General features: G+C 40.6%; 2 protein-coding genes across 3 annotated transcripts; both read left to right on the forward strand.

Annotated features, from left to right (window-relative positions):
* The first annotated feature begins 14,563 nt into the window (after nt 1–14,563).
* On the forward strand, nt 14,564–17,698 carry LOC111914728 (putative pentatricopeptide repeat-containing protein At5g08490). Its single transcript, XM_052770217.1, has 2 exons — nt 14,564–17,266; nt 17,559–17,698. Exon 1 carries the CDS (start codon nt 14,780–14,782, stop codon nt 17,261–17,263), a length of 2,484 nt encoding a protein of 827 aa, XP_052626177.1. The 5' UTR covers nt 14,564–14,779; the 3' UTR covers nt 17,264–17,266; nt 17,559–17,698.
* Nucleotides 17,408–19,339, forward strand: LOC111914730 (30-kDa cleavage and polyadenylation specificity factor 30). 2 transcript variants are annotated; one of them, XM_023910441.3, is made up of 3 exons: nt 17,408–18,099; nt 18,190–18,489; nt 18,835–19,339. In XM_023910441.3, the coding sequence occupies exons 1-2, from the start codon at nt 17,732–17,734 to the stop codon at nt 18,458–18,460; spliced, it is 639 nt and encodes a 212-aa protein (XP_023766209.1). In that variant the 5' UTR covers nt 17,408–17,731; the 3' UTR covers nt 18,461–18,489; nt 18,835–19,339. The 2 variants fall into 2 exon arrangements, 1 of the variants encoding a protein (XP_023766209.1); XR_002857912.3 differs by having other exon boundaries at nt 17,414–18,099; nt 18,190–18,522.
* Nucleotides 19,340–19,372: the final 33 nt, after the last annotated feature.

A 19,372-nucleotide genomic window follows, 5' to 3' on the forward strand; every position in this document is an offset into this window, starting at 1 on the left:
TTTCTTGTCAGCATAGCTCTTTTGACGATCCTGGGCTGCTAAGATCCTTTCCCTAATCACTTTCAACTTCTCAGCAGTCTCATGGACTATCTCGGGGCCCATAAACTGCTTCTCTCCGGCTTCAAGCCAACAAGACGACATACGACACTTTTGTCCATACAAGGCTTGATAAGGTGCCATCTTGATGCTCGAGTGGAAACTGTTGTTGTAGGAAAATTCTACCAGAGGTAAGTGCTCGTCCCAATTCCCTTGGAACTCGAGGGTACATGCTCTCAGCATATCTTCCAGTGTTTGAATCGTTCTTTCGCTCTGACCATCAGTTTGCGGATGGTAAGCCGTACTCAAACGTAATTTCGTACCCAACTCCTCTTGTAGACTCCTCCAAAACCTCGACGTGAAACGACTATCACGATCTGATACAATTGTAAGAGGAACACCGTGAAGTCTTACAATTTCTTTTACGTAAGCATTTGCGAGCTTATCCATAGACCACTTCTCGTTGGCTGCTATGAAGTGTGCACTCTTGGTGAAACGATCCACGACCACCCAAATCATGTCGTGACCGCTCTTTGTCCTGGGTAGTTTGGTCACAAAATCCATGGTGATGTCTTCCCATTTACCCATGGGTACAGGTAAAGGTTCTAAACTCCCATACGGTTTTTGATGTTGTGCCTTAACCCTTGCACATGTTACGCACTCGGCCACATACTTCACAACATCGAGCTTCATCATCGGCCACCAGTAGTAGGGTTTTAGGTCCCTATACATTTTAGTGCTACCGGGATGAATAGAGTACATGGTCTTATGTGCTTCTTCCATCAAAAGGTCTCTTATTCCTCCCGTCTTAGGTACCCAAATTCGATCTTGGAATACCTTCAGTCCTCGACTGTTTGTACCGAACACTAACGTTCTTCCTTTCGGTCATTCTTCTCTAAAGCTTCTTCCTGAGCTTTCCTGATACTTTCCACAATCGTCAAGACGACTTCAATTCTCAACGCTCTTGGCCTTTTCCTTTCAAGATTGACTTTCCGAATGAGAGCATCAGCAACAACATTTGCTTTACCTGGGTGGTAAAGTATCTCACAGTCATAGTCCTTGAGTAGTTCTAGCCAGCGTCGTTGCCTCATGTTCAATTCTTTCTGATTAAAGAGATACTGGAGACTCTTATGATCAGTGATCAACTTGCACTTCGTGCCGTAGAGGTAATGCCTCCATATCTTTAGAGCGAAAACTACCGCTGCCAACTCCAAATCGTGCGTGGGGTAGTTCTTTTCATGCTCTTTCAATTGTCGAGATGCGTATGCTATCACCTTTTCTCTATGGGTCAGAATATAACCCAAACCGACTCCAGAAGCGTCACTATAAACCTCGAAATCTTCAACTCCATCGGGTAGAGAAAGTATCGGTGCTTCACATAACTTCTTCTTTAGCTTCTCGAATGCTTCATCGTGTTTTTCACTCCACGTATACGTAGCTCCTTTATGGGTCAAAGCTGTTAACGGAGCAGCTATCGAAGAAAAGCCTTGGATAAATCGTCGATAATATCCGGCTAATCCTAGAAAGCTTCGAATCTCCGTGGGACTTTTCGGACGTTCCCACTTCATCACATCCTCGATCTTTGCGGGGTCCACCATTATTCCCTCCTGGTTAACAACATGACCCAAGAATTGAACTTCTCGGATCCAAAAATCACACCTGGAGAACTTTGTAAAAAGCTTCTCCTTCTTTAAAACTTCTAATACTTCCCATAGATGCTTGCCATGCTCCTCTTGGCTTTTCGAGTAGATGAGAATGTCGTCGATGAACACTATCACGGATTTATCGAGGAATGGTTTACAAACCCTGTTCATCAAATCCATGAATGTTGCAGGAGCATTGGTTAGTCCAAATGACATAACCAAGAACTAATAGTGTCCATATCTTGTCCTGAATGCAGTCTTCTCAATATCCTGCTCTCTCACCTTAAGCTGATGATATCCAGACCTAAGATCGATCTTTAAGAAGTAGCTCGAACCTTGCAGCTGATCGAATAGGTCATCAATCCTCAACAATGGATACTTGTTCTTTACCGTTGCCTTATTCAGCTCTCGGTAGTCTATACACATTCTCATACTTCCGTCCTTTTTCTTCACGAATAACACCGGAGCTCCCCAAGGTGATGAACTAGGTTGAATGAACCCGTTGTCCAACAGCTCCTAAAGTTGCATCATAAGCTCCTTCATATCCGTCGGTGCTAATCGGTAAGGTGCCTTTGCTATCGGTGTTGTTCCTGGTAACAAGTCTATACGAAATTCCACTTGCCTATCAGGTGGTAATCCGGGAAGATCTTCGGGAAAGACTTCCGGATAATCACACACAACCGGTATATTCTGCACATCTTTCTTCTCCTTCTTAGCATCGATTATGAATGCCAAGTACGATGCACATCCTTTGGACAAACATTTCCTGGCTTTCATCAGGGATATGATTCCAAAATTCACTCTGCGCTTGTCCCAGTATACCATAAATGATTCTTTTCCGGGTGGGTTCACCCTTACTATCTTCTTTCGGCATTGAATCTCAGCATCGTTGGCGCTAAGCCAATCCATACCCAAAACTATTTCGAAACCGTTTAACTCTATGGGTAATAGCTCTTTGTGGAATTCGTTTCCGTTTAGGTCAATGATGATGTTCCTAATACGATTACTAACAGGTACGAATTTGCCACTGGCAACTTCTACAATCAGGGTATTATCTAGTTTTTCTACAGGTAATGCTAATTTCCCACCAAATTTATGCGACACAAAGGAGTAGTTGGCTCCGGAATCAAATAGTATATTCGCAGGCAAACCATTTACAAGAAAGGTACCTGAAGCGACGTCTGCTGCCTCCTTCGCAGCCTCGAGCGTCATCTGGAAGGCTCTCGCCTTCGGCTTTGGTGGTATGTTGGGTCTTCCTGCCTCCTTCTTCTTCGGGCAATCCTTTGAAATGTTCCCCTCCTCGTTGCACTCATAACAGACCTTCTTAGTGAACGTGCATTCGTTGGCATAGTGCCCAGGCTTTTCGCATTTGAAACAAGTGACCCCTCCGTCACACTTCCCAGAGTGCTTCTTCTTACACTTGTCACACCACTTCACTTCTGATCCTCCTCCTCTCGAACCAAACTTCGAGAATCTACCCTTCTTACCGGACCTCGAGGATTCGTCAGATTTCCTTTTCTCTCCCACCTCCACTCTCTCCAGACCCTTCTCTCGTATCTGGGTCTCCACATTCTTAGCAGCCCAAATGGCGGCTTTCAGAGTGGTAGTTTTCTTGACCATTGGACCGAAGTCCGCTGGTAATCCGAGGGCAAATTTTTTAACCTTGGAGAGTTCAGTTGGAACAAGGTGAGGAACAAGCTTCATTTTCTCAGTAAAGCTTGCAGCGTATTCAGTAACGCTCATTCTTCCCTTCTTCAGATTCTGGAATTCGTTGTTGATCTCCAGAAGATCCTGCTCAGAGCAGTATTGCATCTTCAACTGTACCAGAAAATCCTCCCACGACATCTTGCTTGCTTCACCTTTGGGCATTGAATCAGCTAGTAGCTTCCACCAGCTTAGTACTCCATATTTCAACAGAGGAACGGCGAGAGTGGTCTTCTGCCTGTTGCTACACTCGCAACTCTCAAACATCATCTCCATTTTAGAGATCTAGTTCATGACTTCCACCGGTGTCGGGCTTCTAGATAGACTCGGTGGCTTGGATGCCATGAAATCCTTGTATTTTCATCCACGTCCGTCATTTCCTCCATCCTGGTGGTTTTGCCTAACTATCGGTGGGTTGGCTTGACCAACAATCCCACTGTAGTTTCCCTCCTCAGTCTGCCCTTCGTTCAACTCGGGCTGTTCGATCTGAATAGTCTCTTCCTCTCAATTTTGCTGGAGCAAACGTCTGGTTTCCTCCATTTGACGATCCAACATCGCCTGGATCATCGCTTGCACTCCGGCCATCGTGATTGGCTCAGGTGCAACTTCTTCAACAACAGGTATTTGTTGAACCGCTGGGAGTTGGTTCCTATCTCCATTTGCATTTCCGCTACGGGTCCTTGCCATCTTGATCTATACAACGAATACGGTGAATTTAGATCTTTATTTAGGATAGACGTTTAAATCGTCCTTATCACTCTGAAACGTTTACATGCTAGTTCTAATATTGTAGTCGTACGTTTAGAATCCTACACACATAAGGTTTCCAGATCCGGTCGGCAACAGACCATAGATCCGAACAAATAACAACATATCATGCACAAAGCATTTAGCACATAAAAGCATTTTAGGCACAATTCCTAAAATAAGCTAGTGCTCACACCTCACAATCATCGCTTAGAATTCTAAGTTTAAGTCTAGAAATTTTACAAATTCCTAGTTCGCTTAAACTAATGCTCTGATACCAACTGTGACATCCCCATTTTCACGGCCAGAAAAGACCGATTTTGTTTATGCTTTGTTTGAAAATCAGAGTAACATTTTAAATAAAAGTGTTGCGGAATGTCACACCCCAAAACCGAGAACGGCGGAAACGTTCTGGGGCGGAGGACGTCATGTATAATATCCCAACAATGTAAAGTAGTAAACAAGCAACAACATCATCAATTGCATTAATAATATAATTATTATACAAATGTGTTTTGTCAAATTTTGATAAACACTAAAGCATAAATCAAAATGAAAGATAAGTCTTGAACAAGCTCCACCTTCCTTTCTCCTTGCATCGATACCTGTCTATGATGACCTGAGGATACAAGTAATTTTGATAGCGAATATCAGCTTTGAAGCTGGTGAGATCATAAGTATTTAGTGTCTTAATTTGTATGTAAGAATTTGTATATGAACTGTAAGTATGAAGATGTTTGTAAAACAACTGTAAACGTTTGAAAACCCTAGAAATCCCTATGATTCCTACTATTATAACAGGGAGTCTTCTACCAAGACTTAACTGATCTCTATGTAGTCTTCTACCAAGACTTAACTGTTCTATATGTTCGTTTCTTGTAAAATAGTGTAATTTTCCCAAGTGTAACTATTATTAACAAAATATAGTTTTTTACATCTACAGTTTAAGTGAAAGGATCACTAAATATATGTACAGGGAAAATTAATGTAGTACTAAAACGTAGCTCTATAAGAACTACTGATGTACTAACTACCTTAAACCGGATTTATATTAACGCAACATGTGATAAGTTGCACCATACTATAGACCGGTAACATCGACAACGTATAGTCGAAAATAAGGTATGACGTTTGGCACCCGCAGACCTGCAAGTCCCGCTGCAGCTAGCAGCAAGGTGTAGGATAGTCAATCCAGTATAGATCTATACACAAACTCATACTATAGACTGGTTAATACGACAACGTATAGTCGAAAATAAGGTATGACGTTTGGCACCCGCAGACTTGCAGGTCCCGTTGTAGCTAGCAGCAAGGTGTAGGATAGTCAATCCATTATAAATCTATACGCAAACTCACGCTCTCCCTTCAAGAGACTCTGGCTACAACCCGGGTCATGACAATTAAGGCATGATCCCATACAGTGGATCACAATTTTATTAACGTATTCGTGTAAGTGTAATGTAATGAACTGTTCTAGCTGTAATGTACGTGCTCTCTACCTAGCAAGTATAGTATTGTAATCATTCTAGTATAGTTGTATATGTTCTCTTCTTAGTATAGTCGTATATGTAATGTACTGTAATGTTCTAGAAAGTATTGACTCATGAATGAACTGACTCATTGTATGATATCGCGTTCTAGTAATTGTTCTAGTATCTTCCTAAACTACCCATACGGTAGTTTACTAGTAATCTAACGGGTACGTATGAACATGGATGTATACCCTTGCTACCCAAGGGCATGGGATGAACTGGAAGGACCTTTTATGACTATATATGTACACATGATATATAACTAATATTTAAACGACCTTCGGACGAGTACCCGATATCCCACCAGACCACATCTCAAGCGCGAAAAGGAAATAGGGTGGATAGCCTTCCTAAGTCTTTTAAACATTTCTTATATAACTATACATATAGAGGCATGCAATTTATAATATAAAAGCATAAATAAGTTTTGTAAAACATTTGAAACATAATTATTATTTTAAGAAAAGATCGACTTGATGTCAACCTATAAAACAATTTGAAGGCATGGGTTTGATAAAACAGTTTAGTATAAAGAAACATTTGTTTGAAACACAATTGTAAATAAGTTTGAAATGTGATATACAGAGTAAAATATACAGTGTAATAAGGAGTTTAAAACATATAAAATGTTTATAAAAATCATTTGAAGGAAACTGTTTGGTAACACGGATAATGAGTAGCCAAATCATTTGAATGTTGTATATTAATCACATGTGATTGATGTAATAACTAGCAATATTCTACTTATTAATCACATGTGATTGATATAAGAAGCAGCATGATTCTACTTGTATCCCCCCCCCCCATAAAACATTTAAAAATAGTTTAAAACATTAGTTAAGGGGTATGAACTCACCTGCAGTAAGTGACTGGAGTTGAACGGATTGTTATCGTACGGAAGGATCGGACAAGTGCTTGGTGTCAAGTGAAGACTTAGACACACACAATGATCCTAATTTCATATGAAAGCATATGTATATAAATAATTAGTGATTAAAACACTAATTATACAAGTATAAACATTTAAACGCGAGGAAAACACTTTTGGTCAAGTGTTAGGAGCCTAATGGGTTGCAACAAAGGAGTGCAATGCCCCTAATGGGAGTTTAAGGTCTAATGACCATATTCCTTGGAGTTTACGGCCCAGGGGAGTAAACTCCTAGCCGTAAACTCTCAGCCAAGGCCCTAAATGGAGCTTAGAATTATTACAACTCATGTGGTGAATTGTTTCAAGGCTATAACAAGTGTTTGGGTACCATATTAACTCCTTTGGGGAGTTTACGGCCCAGAGACCATATTCCCTTGGATTTTACGGCCGTAAACTCCCTTGGGAGGGTTTTTATGGTGTTTTCAAGTCTCAAACATTTCTAGGTAATGATCTATGTTGGGTTCCAAGCATAAGGAAGGAGTTAGGGTGTCATTTGACCCCTTTATAGGCGTTTACGGCCCAAGAGTTTATCTTGGCCGTAAACTCCTTTTTCCTTGTGATTCCTTATGTTTTCTAGGCTTTAAACACTTTAGGGTACTTGTCTAAAATAAATTCTAAGCCTTAGGTGCCTTAAAAGCACCATTTGAGCATGTTACAAGGGAGTTTACGGCCTAAGCTACTCTTGGGCCGTGAACTCCTAAACTTGGGTGGTTCTTGGTTGATTTCATGTCCCTAACACACTCCTATACAAGTCCAAGGTAGTTACTAATCACGGGGGACAATCTAGGCTTGGTTTTGGGAGTTTACCGCCCAAGAACACCTTGGGGAGTAAACTCCTAAATCGGATGATTTAGCTATGTAATCTATGTTATGAACATAATTAAAGCTTTCTAACACTACTAGAAAGAGTTACTCATAATTTGGGATAAAAACCTGAAGATCCGTGAGAGAGAATTTTGACTTTTCTCTAAATGGAATTCAACAAATGAACCAATTGGGTTCAGAATTCTATTTATAGTCCTGAGATATTTTTGGCAGAAAATATTTTTATTCCTGGAACGAACTCTAATGTCCTAGAGTATTGGAATAACAGTGTTGCACAAAACCCTAGTGTATCCAGTCACCTAATATCTCCTTAAGTGTAAAATCCTGAAAACTGCCAAACTTATACTCGAAATCTGAGTTTTTCACTGTAACTGTTCTACTTCTATTGGCTTCAAATGGTTTGTTCAGAATGGAAATTTCGGGTTGTCACACTGAATTTGTCCCAAAACAAAATATGATAAAGATTTATCAAAAGCATTTTCATAGAAATGTATTTCATTAAAAGACTTGGGATGTCATGTTCATACAGATCAAAAGCATAAACAGTACAATATAAGCCTTACTACATTATTTCATATCTACAGGCCTATATCCGTAATCCCTCGTCCAAACATCATATCTATGCTCAAGCGCCACTACCTGTAATACATAAAACTGAGTGGGTCAGGCTTGGGAGCCTGGTGAGCACATAGGGTTTTCAACCCATAATAAATAAGTTTATTAATTTCATCAATCAACAATAACCTGATTACCCGTTCCTGTTATCCTCACTTTACGTCCCTAAACACCTATCATAAGGGACCTAGTCTAAAGATCATCATCGGGATGGACACTACTGCTAAGGGGATTCCTTAACAATAAATGTCCTAAAGGCAACCATGTGGGGGATGGAGTACACCGGTGAACACATCGTTCACAAACACCTACAGGTTGCGAGCCTGCTAGTGTTCCATTGGACTGTCTAGAAGAGTCCGTGGTCGTCATCCATACTCCGCTAGATGACAGAATCAACAACATCAACATCGAGGCCTCTCACCATTTTATCACACATCACCTATTACATCTACCCATGTTTTACCCCAACATTTTCGAAGATATAAAATACATATACAGTTTAAATCATTGAAAACATGTATAACAATGTTCATCCAACATAGATAGCAAGTGTTCAGATAATATGCACACATAGCACGTAATTTATATAAAATACTTCATATCTATGTGTAAGCTGAAAGTAACTATGCACTCACCTGGTAAGGTGGTGACTCGACACCCGGACAGCTCTTCGTTACTTCTTAAAACAATTTTTCCTTGACCAAAACCTAGTATTAATACAACTAGAGTTTAGTTTTAACGTTAATCGCGACTAATTAATAGTCTAGCTATTATTACTATTATATAAGCGTTAAATAACACTCAATATAACTCATAATAATAGCCCAAATAATTATTTTAAGGTCCTAATAATGTTACTGTAATTAAATAAAAGCTATATTAAATATAGTATAGGCGTAACTCACTTACAGCGGGTTTTTATTAAAAACCGGGCTTCGCTGAAGCAGCGTTTCTGAGCCGAAAGCTTTTCTTCTCGGAGCCGTCGGGCGCTCCGGGGCTTTCTTCTCGTGATAGGTAGGTTCCCTAGACTTGGGAGGGGTTTAGGGAGGTTAGAGAGAAGTTAGAGAGAGAGAGAGAGAGAGAGAGAGAAAGGTTTGAAGGTGTGAGGAGATAATGAAGAGTTCATCTCTTATTTATAAGAACTGTATATTAAGTAGTCTCCAAGCTTCGTCCGTAACTTTTGCATACGAGCTCCGTTTTTGTCTGTCTTTTTACCGTTGAGTTAATAAGATCTTCAACTTTCATTTAGACCTCGTTAGCTAATTCTCATTCTATCTTGGATTTACAAAACTGTATCGAATTCGCCGCGCTCGAAAAGTAGAGACTAAGCTTCATCCATAACTTTCGCATACAAGTTCCGTTTTTGTCTGTCTTTTTACCGTTGAGTTCCTATTAATGAGATCTTCAACTCTCATTTAGACCTCGTTGGCTAATTCTCATTCTATCTCGGATTTACAAAACTGTATCGAATTCGCCGTGCTCGAAAAGTAGGTACTAAGTTTCGTCCATATCTTTTGCATACGAGCTCTATTATCGACATTATTTATATCCACGCATTGGTATTTACGAGTACTACAACTTTCATTTAGATCCCGTCGGCTAAAAATCGACCGATCTAAAATTCAGATTTCGGGCTGTGTACTGTTATGCTAAATCTTAGAAAAATCATAACTTCCTCATACGAAGTCAGATTTGGGCGTTCTTTTTATCGATGTTCTTAGTTTAACATATTCTACGACTTTCATTTAGGGCTCTAAGGCTAAATCTCGCTCTATCGTAAATTCACTATTTACGCTTTCCGGTATCGTGCCGGTTCTGTCGCGAAACTTCGACGGGTCATAACTTCTTTGTTATAACTCGGATTTCGGCGTTCCTTATATCCCCAGAATCCTTGTTTCGACAAATACAAATTTATGTAGAGATATCGGGTTTATCTCACACTTTAATTTTAACACTTATTTTTATTCTTTATTAATTATACATTTATAATTAAATAATAAGCACAATAACACACATAATTCACATAATACTCAAATATTTCATATTTATTACTTCAAAAAGAGTTACAATAGTTGACCTAGACTATTACATTTACAAATATGCTTAGCCCTGAAACCCGGGCGTTACAGACATGTCATTGCTTATGCCTCGAGGCAGCTGAAGCCTCACGAGGCGAACTACCCGATGCATGATTTAGAGTTGGGGCGGTGGTTTTCGCCCTCAAGATTTGGCGGCATTACCTCTACGGGGTTCGATGTACCATTTACACGGATCACAAGAGTTTGAGGTACCTCATGGATCAGCCGAATCTGAACATGAGGCAGCATCGGTGGTTGGACGTGGTGAAGGATTATGATTGCGAGATCCTTTACCACCCGGGGAAGGCCAATGTGGTGGCCGATGCGCTTAGCCGTAAGGCGGCATCGATCAGGGATGTGTGTATGAGGATGACGGTTGTGACTCCACTGTTAGAGCAGATTCGGGAAGCTCAGCAGGAGGCTATGAAGGAGGAAATATCGGAAGAGCGAGCGAATAGTGGGTCAAGTCACCTCCTTTGATTATGATAGCCGAGGATTATTGACACTACACCGTAGGGTGTGGGTGCCGTATCACGGAGGCGTGCGCCAGATCTTGATGGAGGAGGCGCACAAATCCTGATTCTCTATTCATCCAGGGGCGACGAAGATGTATAGGGATCTTCGTCTAGACTATTGGTGGCCCTACATGAAGCGGGATGTGGCGTGGTACGTCGAACGGTGCTTGAACTGCAGGAATGTCACGGCCGAGCATCAGAGACCGCATGACAAGATGCAGCCATTGGACATCCCCTTGTGGAAATGGGAAGATATTACGATGGATTTTATCACGAAGCTTCCCAGGACTGCGCAAGGAGTAGATTCGATTTGGGTCATCGTGGACCGATTGACCAAGAGCGCCCATTTTATTCTGATCCAGGAGAGTATCTCGGCCAAAAAGTTGGCCGATATCTATATCAGGGAGATAGTGGCGCGACACGAGGTGCCAGTGTCAGTGATATCAGACCGAGATGTGCGGTTCACTTCCAGGTTTTGGAAGAATTTTCATGATAAGTTGGGAACTCGTCTGCATTTTAGAACCGCCTTTCACCCGCAGACGGATGGTCAGAGCGAGCGGACCATCCAGACCTTGGAGGATATGTTGCGGGCATGTGTGCTAGATTTTGGTGGTAGCTGGGGTACCTATCTTCCCTTGGCTGAGTTCTCGTACAACAACAGCTACCACGCGAGTATTGACCATCCCCCATTCGAGATGTTGTACGGACGGAGGTGCAGGACCCCGATATGTTGGGATGAAGTTGGCCAGAGGGTCATAGGGAGCACCGAGGTGCTCAAGACGATCGAGAGGATCCAGCAGGTTCGAAGCAGGCTTCAGACTGCGCAGAGTCGGCAGAAAAGTTACGCCGACAAGCGTCGTTCAGACCTGGAGTTCCAGGTTGGGGATATGGTTCTCCTGAAAGTGTCGCCTTGGAAAGGCGTCATTCGATTCAGGAAGCGGGGCAAGTTGGGCCCGAGATACATTGGTATGTTCAGGGTTGTAGCCTGGGTGGGCAAGGTGGCATATAGGTTGGATCTGTCAGCCGAGCTCAGTCAGATCCACAGCACTTTCCATGTCTCCCAGCTGCGGAAGTGCCTAGTGGATGATTCAGCGGTGGTGCCGCTAGAGGATATACAGGTTGATGACAGCTTGAATTACATTGAGCGCCCAGTCGCAATCCTCGACCGGAAGTCGAAGGATCTGAGGAACAAGAGGGTGGAATTAGTAAAGGTGCAATGGCAGCACCGAAAGGGTTCATAATGGACTTGGGAGCCGGTGGAAGAAATGATGGAGCATTACCCCGAGCTATTTCAGGATCGAGCAGCAGACTTCGAGGACGAAGTCTAAAATAAGTGGGGGAGATTCGTAGCACCTGGTTCCTGGTACGTAAAATTTATCTAAGTATTTTACATTTTTAGCCTTGGACTCGGCGAGTTGTAGGCCCGACTCGCCGAGTGGAGACGGGTTTGGGAGCACGTTTAAGTTGGCAACTCGGCGAGTCCACTTTCTGGACTCGGCGAGTCCTAACTATCTGATGAAACCCTAAATTTCAAGGGTTTGCACCCTATTTAAACCCTCTTATCCGCCCCCAAGCTCGCCCCCTTCACCCTCAGAACTCTCTACTTCGTCCAAGCCTTGTCCCTTGTGAGATTGAAGCATTTTGGTGTGTTTTCTTGAAGACTTTGTGAGGGAAGGGGAGTAGATCCAGAAGAGAAGAAGGAGGCCAGGCATCCTTGTGTTATCTCAGTGATTTCCTTGAGGTATAACTCAGTTTCCCTCTGTTTTCATGCTTATAGTCCCTTATAGCTCCATGAAAGTCCTTCTTGAGCCTTTCCCCAAGCTTGATTGTGTATTAGGGTTTGTAATAAGTTGTTTAGCCTCTAGATCTAGGCATGATTGAGCTCCGGGAGCTTGGATCTACTGCCTTTATGGAGCCATATTGCATGAAAGCCCTAGATCTACTCTTTTGGTGCATTTTGAGCCCTAAAACCTTCATTGGTGTTTATTTACACGTAAAGTTGGAAACTTTACGTGTTAATCAAGCCCTAGAAACCCAGATCTATGTATGGCATGAGTTGGATTCAAGCAAAATCGGGTTTATAGTATTTGCATGTGGCAGACTCGGCGAGTCGAGTCGCGAGTCCCCGAGTTTTCCCCCTTTTTGTGTTGCGGGTTGGAGTAGTGAGTCATGGGATGTGACTCAGTAGGTCCGAAGCCAGACTCACTCATGAAGTAACTCGGCGAGTCAATGCCATGACTCGGTGAGTTCAAGGCAATCTTCTTGCCTCAAGAACAGACTCGGCGAGTTGTTCATACAGCTCGACGAGTCTCAGCATAGAGTGCTCTTCGGATGAAGATGAACTCGGCGAGTTGTTCATACAACTCGGCGAGTAGGATGAAGGACTATTGGCCTTTAGTTTAGAAGGAAAACTCGTCGAGTCAATGCTTAACTCAACGAGTAGATACGGGTTTATGGTCAGACAAAGGGATAGGGACTCGGCGAGTTGGTAAGCCAACTCGGCGAGTCGGGTCAACTGGCAGTTGACTTTGACTTTGACTCTTGGTTTGGTTAGGGGTAAATGGTCATTTTACCCTGAGGTCAGTTAGCAGTATTTGACTAAGGGTTTTGTGGGAATTATAGTCGGAGGATTTCCGGAGCAGCAGCAGCAGAAGACAGTCAGTTCCCACACCGATCAGCAGCTACTTTGAGGTGAGTTACCTTCCAGTAGCGGTGGGTCTACGGCCACAATGTCGACCCACCAGTAGGATTGTATGATAGATGTTTGTCTCTGTGATATTCATCTAGGGTTGCTACTACCTGTGATATGTTATTGTGCTAGTATGATATGATGTTATGTGCTAGTGACAGTAGGGGGAGATAGTCCCCCAGAATACCGATCGATAGGGCCGAAGGGGCGGTCATGCCCAGCCATGCTAGATAGATTATGAGATATATGTGCTATGTGGTAGTAGTAGTAGGGGGTGAAATAGTCCCCAGTGTCCGGTCGAGAGGACCGAAGGGGAGACCAGCACCTAGATATGCTAGTCAGTATCCGGTCGAGAGGACCGAAGGGGAGGCAAGCTCCCAGATATACCGGTCAGTATCCGGTCGAGAGGACCAAAGGGGAGGCCAGTTCCCAGATATAATAGACAGTATCCGGTCGAGAGGACCGAAGGGGTAGGTCGGGCATCCAGATATGCCTGACAATATTTGTATGTTATGTGATTGTATGGTATGTGGTATGTTGGGGGAACTCACTAAGCTTCGTGCTTACAGTTTTCAGTTTTGGTTTCAGGTACCTCTTCTTCGAAGGGGAAAGAGTTGGCGCGGTAGCGGCCCATTACACACATGCCTCATATTCCGCACTATGAGATCTTCTTGGGGATTTGTACTCTGACATTATTATGTTTTATGAAAATGTTTTTCCAGACATGCGATATCTTTTTGAAATGTTATGGTCGGTGAACGTTTTATTTCGAATGTTTTGCTAAGTATATGTTTTAAAAATGAAATTTTGGCTCGTATTTTTGGGATGTTTCACCCAAAAAAATAAATATAATTTTAATTTATAATTCTAAAACATGAAAAATATTTCAAACATTCAATTTTTTATTCAAAAGTTATTAAAACTACAAAATATTAATCATAAGTCACAACACAAGATAATAAACGGTAAATTTTATAAAAAATAAAAGACATAAATTGGTGAAAAAAATTTCATCATCAAATAAAGGAAAAAGAAAAAATCAAGGAAATATGGGATCGGATCGAATCTCGATTCTATTATTCTACCACAAATATGATGCGTTTATGATACAACTCGTATTTTATACCTAGGATCACACCGTGAGGATTGCACAACTATGGTTTAGATTACTCAATTTCCCTTAAATTATTTTGTCCAATTTTAGTTCTTTTAAAATTATCCGAAAAAAAAATCGAGACAATTTAAGATGGGTCGTTCAATGTTTTAAAGTTTAAACATTTTCTTTATAGACTCCAAACTTTACATATCAAAGACCTCCATTTGAAATCAACGGCAATTGATAGTTGATTGACATCTTGAAAAATGTAGGATTTCTTGTTCGAACCAATCTCTGACAAAGAAATTGTCAAATTGTGTTAAAATTGAAAACCTGGTTTCAATCGTTGTTCAGAACTTCAAGATTTCACCATGAATAAATCATATTCAGAACCTAACTACCAAACCTTCGCAGCCACAATTAAATCTTTTGCTGCAAAAGCCAACATCAAATTCGGAAAATGTCTTCACAGCTCTGTAATCAAACTAGGTTTACAATCTTGTGTCATCGTCTCCAAATCACTGCTTAATATGTACGCAAAATGTAAGGCTCTTGACGATTGCCATATCCTTTTTAACCAGATAACCCATCCGGATGCTGTCACCTGGAACATTATGCTGTCTGGTTTAGCGGGCACTCGGGTTCATGATATTGAGGTGATGAAGTTGTACAAAACTATGAATTTGGTACAGCATTTTAAGCCGAGTTCAGTTACGGTTGCTATTGTTCTTCCTGTTTGTGTAAGGTTAAAGGGTTTGCGCTTAGGGAAGAGTATTCATTCGTACGTGATAAAGTCAGGACTAGAGTCGCAAACCCTTGTTGGAAATGCTCTTGTTTCTCTGTATTTTAAGCTAGGGTGTGTTTCAGGTGATGCATACCAAGTGTTTGATGAAGTGTCTGAAAGAGACGTTGTATCTTGGAACGCCATGGTTGCAGGGTTGGTGGAGAATGGATTGTTTCTTGAAGCTTTTTCAATGTTTAGACAGATGATAGTGGAAGGAACATCGCCTAATTACGCTACAATAGCCAACATACTCCCTGTTTCTACATACCATTTTGGGAAAGAGATCCATTGTTACACAATACGAAGGGAAGAACTCTTTCTTGACATTTCTATTGCGAATTCACTTCTGCGTTTCTACTCAAATATCGGACAAATGAAGGAAGCTGAATCTCTCTTCAAAAGAATGCATTCAAAAGATTTGGTTTCTTGGAATTCCATGATTGCAGGTTACACTTCAAATGGTGAGTGGTTAAAAGCTTTGGAATTCTTTCAAAAGTTCAATTCATTGAATTTAGCAAAACCCGACTCTGTCACTTTCCTAACCCTTCTCTCTACTTGCACAAACTTACAGAATTTGAAGTTTGGGAAACAAATCCATGGCTATATAATCCGTCATTTTAATCTATACAACATGACATCAGTTAGTAATTCCCTAATAAACTTTTACTCAAAATGTGGCGATTTGGTATCTGCATTTCACACATTCTCATTGATTCAAACCAAAGACTTGATATCATGGAACTCGATTCTTCTAACACTTGCAGAAGGTCAGCTTGTTGTTGACTTTCTTGACCAGTTACATTCCATGTTCATGGAAGGTGTAAAACCCGACTCCATAACTATCATAACCACACTTCAACTTAGGGGTATGGTTAAAGAAGCTCATGGTTTTTCACTTAGATCTCATTTATTACTCAACAGTAAAGAACCTACACTTGGAAACGCATTGATTGATGCATATTCTAAAAGTGAAAACATGGAATATGCGTTAAAAGTATTCAAAAACTTATCAACAAGAAACATCATCACTTCCAATTCTCTGTTATCTGGTTATGTCAACAGTGGGTCCCATGAGGATGCGAGTATTATATTCAAGAACATGATAGAAAGAGATTTAACCACTTGGAATTTGATGATTCGGGTGTATGCTGAACATGGTTACACTGATGAAGCTGTAAATTTGCTTCATGAATTACAAAATCATGAAATAAAACCGGATTCCATGACCATAATGAGCATACTTCCTGTTGTTAATCAAATGGTATCTATGGATATGGTGAAACAGTGTCATGGATATGTGGTTAGAGCTTGTTTTCAAGATGTTCAACTCAAAGGAGCTTTGTTGGATTCGTATTCAAAATGTGGAAGCATAAATTATGCATGTAAGATTTTTGAGACAAGTGTTTATAAAGATTTGGTTATGTTTACATCTATGGTTGGAGGGTATTCGATGCATGGAATGGGGGAAGAAGCTCTTAGGGTTTACTTTCAAATGCTTGAGAATGGTGGAAAACCAGATCATGTTGTGATAACTTCGGTTCTTTCTGGTTGTAGTCACGCAGGGTTAGTTGACCAAGGTTTGAAAATCTTTGACTCTATAGATCATGTGCATGGATTACAACCAACAATGGAGCAATATGTTTGTGTGGTGGATCTTCTTGCAAGAAATGGTCGGATTAATGAGGCGTATAGTTTTATTAAAAATATGGCGGTTGAACCGAATGCGAACGTGTGGGGGGCGTTGTTGGGCGCGTGTAAGAATCATGATGATGTGGAAATGGGATGTGTTGTATCGGATCATCTTTTGGGAATTGAGGATAATAATATGGGGAATTATGTTGTGATGTCGAATATTTATGCTGCTAAAGATAAATGGGATGAAGTTTTGGAAATAAGGAAGTTGATGAAGAGGAAGGATTTGAAAAAACCCGCGGGTTGTAGTTGGATTGAAGTTGATGGGAGGAAAAATGTGTTTATAGCGGGAGATACTTCTCATCCGCTAAGAACGAGTATTGTTAACATGTTAGAGAACTTTGATAAACAAGTCAATGAGCGGTTTCAGTTATCGTAAAGGGTAATTTTGTCATTTATCGTTGTTTGTTGTTTGTCTAAATTCTTCGTTAGAATTGCAAACCAAACAATAATATACAAAAGAATTGAAGTATACACCGAAAACGTTACATAAAAATGAATGAAAGGCCAAAGTTGTAAAAGAAAACATTTTAAGACCAAAATAATAAAAATAAGTTATACTTAAAGGACGAAAAATGTAGTTTACTTCTTTGTTTTAAAACCTTGTCCAAAATAGAAAAAGAAAAAGGCAGAGATTTGACTTTTGAGGCTCATTTCTACGTTTTTGCACACAGATCAAGAATACCGTTGAATCATCTTCCCCGGTGTCGCGAAGGTTCATCGGTTCTTCCGATTTGCACCATCTTCAAGATTTAACACAAACCATTCTTCCTACCCAATTCTCAATTTCAATCACCTCTTCCGATTGAGAATCATCATCGGTAGGGTTTTGTAGTTCGATTAAATCATGGAGGAAACAGAGGGAGGTCTAAGCTTTGATTTCGAAGAACCTACCGCATCTTTAGCTGCAATCCACCAATCCGCTGATCGCAATAGTAATAATGATAATAACGTATCATCCGCTTCTGCAGTGAACGTGAACTCAGCCTCCGGCGACAACCCAGCTTCAAATTTTCCCGGACGGAGGAGCTACCGTCAGACCGTATGTCGCCACTGGCTCCGCGGTCTTTGTATGAAAGGCGAGGCCTGCGGATTCCTCCATCAATATGACAAATCAAGAATGCCGATATGTCGATTCTTCCGGTTGTACGGAGAGTGCCGACAACAGGACTGCGTTTATAAACACACCACCGAAGATATCAAAGAGTGTAACATGTAATTTTTCTTTCTTTATCTTCAATTCGTCTGTTTTCCCCTCAATTCCATACTTCCTGTTTTTGGTGACAAGTAAATTGAAAAACGCAGGTATAAATTAGGGTTTTGTCCCAATGGTCCTGATTGTCGATATAGACATGCAAAACTACCTGGACCTCCTCCTCCAGTTCAAGACGTACTCCAAAAGGTTCATCAATTAAATTCCAGTCATGGGAATCCCAATAGGTTTTTCCAGAATCGGAATTCCAACCACTCTCAGCAATCTGAAAAATCCCAATTTCCACAAGGGGTAAATAATAGTGTCAATCAATTCATCATACCTACCTCAACAGATTCTTCTACATTTAGCCAGACAGCTTAATTTCATGTCCAATTGAATGGCAAACAGAAGTGAGTGTTCAGAGATCTAAGTTTTTCCTTTAGGTATAGTGAATCATCATCTTTTATATAGTTTGTTTTGATACCACAACAGTTGCTGTTTGCACACAATTCTATATTGTTTTATTATAATCACAGTAAATGTATATATTTTTATCATCTTCCTTGTCTATTACTTCTGTATGCCATTAGCCCATTAGCAATCAATCTATTAGGAATCACATATCTTGAATTTCTTGAGAAAGTAGGTTTAGGTTAAGTTTAACAGGTTACAAATAACAAACTTTATTGAAATTAAGACACATAAGAAGTTATTGATCATCTTGACAATATATTGGCATTGGTTAAATGTTGTAGATTTTACATGTGCGTTGAGGCGAATCATACACAATGTTAGGAGGGAAAAGAAAGCTATGGAAAGCAACATATGGAAATTGACTACATTCTTCTAGCATATGTAAATAGTAAGAGACACCCCCAGAAGATTCACCTTGTACTCAAGGTGAAATTCTGGAAATTGATCAATCCAAATCTTGCTATTTAATCAATTCTTCCCGTTGCCCTGTATTTATGCGTCGACACTGTAATACTTAAACTAATTCTAGTTGATCTGTCAACTATGGTGGTGGTAATATATATGGTGGACGAAGTACATGATACAATTGTTCTTTTCAGTTGTGAGATATGAAAAACATTATGTAATATGAGACATAACCTTCGCAATTTGTTCAAGATATTCAAAGGGTCTATGCAATCTTGCTCACAACTTCTTATTTGTCTTTGATTGTAAAGATATTTGTAGATACGTTTCTCCAATGTTAAAAATATCATCCTTAAGGACGTTTTTGGGTGTATAACTTCATTTTTGGTTGTGCTCAAATTAAATGCATGTGTA

The sequence above is a fragment of the Lactuca sativa genome, chromosome 4, assembly GCF_002870075.4.
Source record: "Lactuca sativa cultivar Salinas chromosome 4, Lsat_Salinas_v11, whole genome shotgun sequence".
NCBI classification, from domain to species: domain Eukaryota; kingdom Viridiplantae; phylum Streptophyta; class Magnoliopsida; order Asterales; family Asteraceae; genus Lactuca; species Lactuca sativa.

Coding starts and splice junctions, on each gene's coding strand:
- LOC111914728 (XM_052770217.1), top strand. CDS start 14,780: ATGAATAAATCATATTCAGAACCTAACTACCAAACCTTCGCAGCCACA.
- LOC111914730 (XM_023910441.3), top strand. CDS start 17,732: ATGGAGGAAACAGAGGGAGGTCTAAGCTTTGATTTCGAAGAACCTACC. Junction 18,100..18,189: donor GATATCAAAGAGTGTAACAT/GTAATTTTTCTT, acceptor TGAAAAACGCAG/GTATAAATTAGGGTTTTGTC.